General features: G+C 42.8%; 1 protein-coding gene across 2 annotated transcripts in view; it reads right to left on the reverse strand.

The window, feature by feature from the left end:
- Positions 1-5,359, reverse strand: part of LOC123502783 (F-box/LRR-repeat protein 20-like) — a 10,614-nt gene extending 5,255 nt beyond the window's left edge. Inside the window, exons 1-4 of one of the 2 annotated variants that reach the window (XM_045252047.1) lie at positions 5,216-5,359; positions 3,023-3,090; positions 610-739; positions 269-432 (exon numbers count right to left, since the gene is read on the reverse strand). In XM_045252047.1, the coding sequence (XP_045107982.1) occupies positions 269-432; positions 610-739; positions 3,023-3,090; positions 5,216-5,254 (401 nt within the window). In that variant the 5' untranslated portion in view covers positions 5,255-5,359. Of the gene's footprint in view, positions 1-268; positions 433-609; positions 740-3,022; positions 3,091-4,959; positions 5,160-5,215 lie in introns of those variants that run through there. The other variant, XM_045252055.1, reaches the window with a different exon arrangement.
- Positions 5,360-5,631: the final 272 nt, after the last annotated feature.

Consider the following 5,631-nt stretch of genomic DNA (forward strand, 5'->3'; position numbering starts at 1 on the left):
AGCTGTGTGGGGCTGGGAGAGGCTTTGTGGGGCTAGAAGAGGCTGTTTGGGGCTGGAAGAGGCTGTGAGGGGCTGGGAGAGGTTGTGAGGAACTGGGAGAGGCTGTGCTGAACTGGAAGATGTTGTGAGGGACTGGGATGGGGCTGAGAAAGGCTGGGAGATGCTGGAGGTACGTGTGAGAGAATTTATAAAGGCAGTAGTGTATATATCAAAGAAGAAAAACATCGCAAGACAACTTAAACAACAGTAACATCACAGCAACACATACTTGTCGGAGATGTTCTTGCAGTAATTCAAATTCAGCTTCTCTATATTGTTGCACATCTCTGCGAAGGTGACCAGGGCACCATCATTCACACTCTGGCACCCTCGAAGAGACAGCTGCTTCAGGAAACCCCCACATCGACGCCCTATGTTCTCCACAACACGCCCCTGGATTATTGATGTTTATTGAGGGGAAGTTAGGTTTAGTGGTGACTGGAACACTTAACAATCTCTCTCTCTCTCTCTCTCTCTCTCTCTTTCTCTGTGCCTTCCTTCCCTCCTTCTTTCCTTTCTTAAACTTTCAAACTCTCTCTCTCTCTCTCTCTCTCTCTCTCTCTCTCTCACCTCAATGTCAGTCTGGAAGTTAAAAAGGTCAATTCTCTGCCAGTTGGAGCCATCGAGTGCCAGGACATGCCAGTAGTTTGACACTTGGGCACAGCGGCACAGTGACACCACGTCCAGGTAGGAGAACACTCTGTATGGAGGATCAGAACACTTAAAAGAGGATCCAGGAGCATTTTAAGGGGTTCTAATGATTTCTGAAGGATTAAGGGGAATTAAGGAGCATTTTTAAGGGGTTTTGATGATTTTTAAGGGATTCTATGTTAAAAGGAATCAGGAAGGATGTACCATTAGACCATTTCATCGACATTAGGAAGGGTCTATGGAGGGCAGAAGATTAATGGCCACAGTCTTCACTATTTTAATTGAGTTTTGAGTACCATTAGACCATTTCATCGACATTAGGAAGGGTGTATGGAGGGCAGAAGATTAATGGCCACAGTCTTCACTATTTTAATTGAGTTTTGAGTACCATTAGACCATTTTATTGACATTAGGAAGGGTCTATGGAGGGCAGAAGATTAATGGCCACAGTCTTCACTATTTTAATTGAGTTTTGAGTACCATTAGACCATTTTATTGACATTAGCAAGGGTCTATGGAGGGCAGAAGATTAATGGCCACAGTCTTCACTATTTTAATTGAGTTTTGAGTACCATTAGACCATTTCATCGACATTAGGAAGGGTGTATGGAGGGCAGAAGATTAATGGCCACAGTCTTCACTATTTTAATTGAGTTTTGAGTACCATTAGACCATTTTATTGACATTAGGAAGGGTCTATGGAGGGCAGAAGATTAATGGCCACAGTCTTCACTATTTTAATTGAGTTTTGTGTACCATTAGACCATTTTATCGACATTAGGAAGAATCTATGGAGGGCAGAAGATTAATGGCCACAGTCTTCACTATTTTAATCCCCCACATGAGTTTGTGAAGCTGTATAAAATCACCAAATAGTCACCAGAATGAATATGGAAACACGTCATGCTACTGAAGGATTAAAGTCATGTTTCTTTTCTTTAATGCAAGGAGGTGGAGGCGTATTGGATAAGGTGGTGGTGGTGGTGGTGGGATCGGGCAGACGTCCACGCATAGGTTCAAATCCCACCACATACAGCCTTAAAACACTTTGCCATTTGTGGAGTGGTTTAAAGTTAGCTACATGTCACCAGGATACCAAGGTTCTAAGTGGTTGCACCCAAGATGAGCTTGTGTGGTGATATGGGCCCTAATACGCTGCCCGCCACTACAAAGAAAATTACCTGCGCCACTAATGGGTGGAAGCCAAACACTGCTTCCTAAATACTCTTCAAGCGTGCCTACAGGTGCTATAGGCCTTAACATAAAATAAATAAATAAATAAAATAAATCAATAAAAAGGCCCACTTGATAGCCAGTTCCCTTAAAGAGTAATGGTTTGAATGGTGAACTGTAAAGAATTTGTCCGGGTTAACACTTGGAAATCCTTTGATAATTTGAACACAGCCATTAGATCACCCATTAGATCACCTCTGAGTCTGCGTCTGTGCTTGATGAGTGGACACAGAATGAATATGAAGGCCTGCCATGCTACTGAAGGGGTTAAAGTCACTATCTGGAGTCATGTTTTTTTTTTTTTAATGGGAAAGGGGAACCATCAAGGGGCAACAAACACTTCAATAAAAAGGCCCACTTGATAGCCAGTTCCCTTAAAGAATAATGGTTTGAATGGTCAACAGTAAAGTATTCATCTGGGTTAACACTTGAAAATCCTTTGATGATTTGAACACAGCCATTAGATCACCCATTAGTTTGTGTCTGTGTTTGGTGAGTGTTCCTTGTACAGTTCATTATACAATCTTGAAATCATTTTTGTTACTCTGCGTTGAATTTTCTCATGTTTTTCTGTCTTTTTGTAGTGTAGGGACCAGAACTGCTTCCATTAGTCAATATTCTAACCCCTTCAGTAACATGACGTGTTTCCATATTCACTCTGCTTACTATTTGGTGATTCTATACAGCTTCCTAATGTCAATAAAATGGTCTAATGGTACACAAAACTCAATTAAAATAGTGAAGACTGTGGCCATTAATCTTCTGCCCTCCATAGACCCTTCCTAATGTCAATAAAATGGTCTAATGGTGCACAAAACTCAATTAAAATAGTGAAGACTGTGGCCATTAATCTTCTGCCCTTCGTAGACCCTTCCTAATGTCAATAAAATGGTCTAATGGTGCACAAAACTCAATTAAAATAGTGAAGACTGTGGCCATTAATCTTCTGCCCTCCATAGACCCTTCCTAATGTCAATAAAATGGTCTAATGGTACACAAAACTCAATTAAAATAGTGACGACTGTAGCCATTAATCTTCTGCAAAAAAAATGAGAAGAAAATGGAACAAAGAAAACGGGAGTTGGATTTGTTTACTCACTGCAGTAGAAGCTCCCGAGGCACCTTCTTGTTGATCAGCGCCTCGTCATCCGAGAACACCTTGGTCAACTGCCGGGGGAGAGAGAGAGAGAGGGGTGAGAGCGAGAAGGAGGGTGTCGGAGGTTGGTTAGGTTTGTGAGTGAGTGAGTGAGAGGCAAGCAGGGAGTTTAAATGTTTAGCAGAGAAAAGGGTGAGTGATTGAGAGTACTGGTTAACTCTAGAGAGGTGGACAGAGTAGTGGTGAATGATTGAGAGTACTGGTTAACTCTAGAGAGGTGGACAGAGTAGTGGTGAATGATTGAGAGTACTGGTTAACTCTAGAGAGGTGGACAGAGTAGTGGTGAATGATTGAGAGTACTGGTTAACTCTAGAGAGGTGGACAGAGTAGTGGTGAAGGATTGAGAGTACTGGTTAACTCTAGAGAGGTGGACAGAGTAGTGATGAATGATTGAGAGTACTGGTTAACTCTACAGAGGTGGACAGAGTAGTGGTGAAGGATTGAGAGTACTGGTTAACTCTTTAGGGAGGTGGACAGAGTAGTGGTGAATGATTGAGAGTACTGGTTAACTCTACAGAGGTGGACAGAGTAGTGGTGAATGACTGAGAGTACTGGTTAACTCTTTAGAGAGGTGGACAGAGTAGTGGTGAGTGATTGAGAGTACTGGTTAACTCTACAGAGGTGGACAGAGTAGTGGTGAATGACTGAGAGTACTGATTAACTCTTTAGAGAGGTGGACAAAGTATAAAAATAGTGACAGAGGACAGCAAGAGATTCAACACTGCACAGTCAGTCAGTCGGAGAAGAGGAATTGATGCGACAAGATCCTTTTCATGCCACACTGTCCAATAAAACAGCATGATTGGAACTCCCCACTGCGTCACTATACATGAGAAGCATACCTATATATACACAACCCTGAGGAACACTACTGTTAATACACTTAGGAGAACAGCAGCCGTCTACCACAGCAGCAATACAGCAGCTGGAGAGGTAACTTAAGGAGCATAGGAGGAAGTTTGGAGTAATTTGGAGGTGAAAGCTTTGTGGCAGACTATCCAAAGCTTGTGTGTGTCTAAGAATGAGCAAGAATCAGGAAGTGTCAAGGAATAGATAGTGGTGATAAGATAGATAGATAGATAGATAGAAGATTGACAAGTGATAGAGAAGTACTGGTGATAAGATAGATAGATTGTGGAGTGATAGATGTTTGTGAATAGATAGAGGATAGATTAAAAAGCTTTACATAGACAAATTAAAGATATGGGGAGGCAGTTTGAGGGATTAGTGACACAGATAGATAGATAGATAGATAGATAGATAGATAAACAGACAGACAGACAGATAGACAGACAAGAGGATAAGACAAAGATGAATTGGAAGGATAAAGAAGAAGGAATGAAGAATAAGAAGGAAGAGAAGAACAAGGAAATGAAGAATATATAAAGAAGAGAGAAGAATAAGAAAGAGACAAAGAAAATGATGAAAAGGAACAATAAGAGAGAGAGAGAGAGAGAGAGAGAGAGAGAGAGAGAGAGAGAGAGAGAGAGAGAGAGAGAGAGAAAGAGAAAATCAAAGAGAAAAAAAGTGAAACACGAGAATAACAAGAAAATCAAAGAGAAACAGAGGAGGAGGAGGAGGAGGAGGAGGAGGAGGAGGAGGAGGAGGAGGAGGAAGAAGGAGGAGGAGGAGAAGGAGGAAGAGGAGGAGGAAGAGAACACACCAAAATAAACAAAACAAGAAAGACATGACGAATAACAAGAACAATGAAACACACTGATAAAACAAGGAAGAAGCAGAAGAAAGAAGAGGAAGAGCGAATAGAAGAAAGAGGCAGAGCGGCAAAATAGATGAAAGCAGAGAGAGAGAGAGAGAGAGAGAGAGAGAGAGAGAGAGGAGAGAGGGAGAGGGCCTTTGTTATGCCTATCAGCTGTTCTCACCATGGCAAACACGGGTCACTGCACCACTACCCACTCTCCCACGCCTCTCCCAGCACTCCCACCAGCTCTCCCAGCACACACACACGCACGCTGCAGGAGGACAAGGCGCGGGAGAGGCGGAGGAGGAAATTAGCAGCGATTCTTTGTGTTTTGAGTCAGCTGTTTGTCATGGCGCAGACGAAGGCTGGCTCGCTCCACTGCCCTCTCCCTCCTCTCCCATTCCTCTCACACGCCTCTCACACCCTCTCCCACTCACCTCCAGACGGTTCATGTTGTTGGGGTTCATCATTTTCATTTTGTAGGAGAGCTTTTCCCAAAACTGGGAAATTAGGGGTGAAATGTGAGCCAGGGTTGTTGTGTGACCCGTCGCCTCTCTGTGTTCCCGAGGCGCCGTGATACCTGTGTTCTCATTGGCTGCAACTACCATGCACCCTTGTTTACACCTTTATCTCTCTTATATCCCTCTCTTTCTCTATATACATGTTATCACACGCTTTATAAATGTCTATCTGTTCCATGGGGAGGTGTTTGAGGGGTCTGTTCAGCGGTAAAGGCGTGTTTTCTTGTGTTTTGTAGTGGGTGACGAGAAAGATTGTCTCAGAATTTTACACCTTTATCTCTCTTATACCCCTCTCATTCTCTATATACATGTTATCACACGCTTTATAAATG

The sequence above is a fragment of the Portunus trituberculatus genome, chromosome 2, assembly GCF_017591435.1.
Source record: "Portunus trituberculatus isolate SZX2019 chromosome 2, ASM1759143v1, whole genome shotgun sequence".
NCBI lineage: Eukaryota > Metazoa > Arthropoda > Malacostraca > Decapoda > Portunidae > Portunus > Portunus trituberculatus.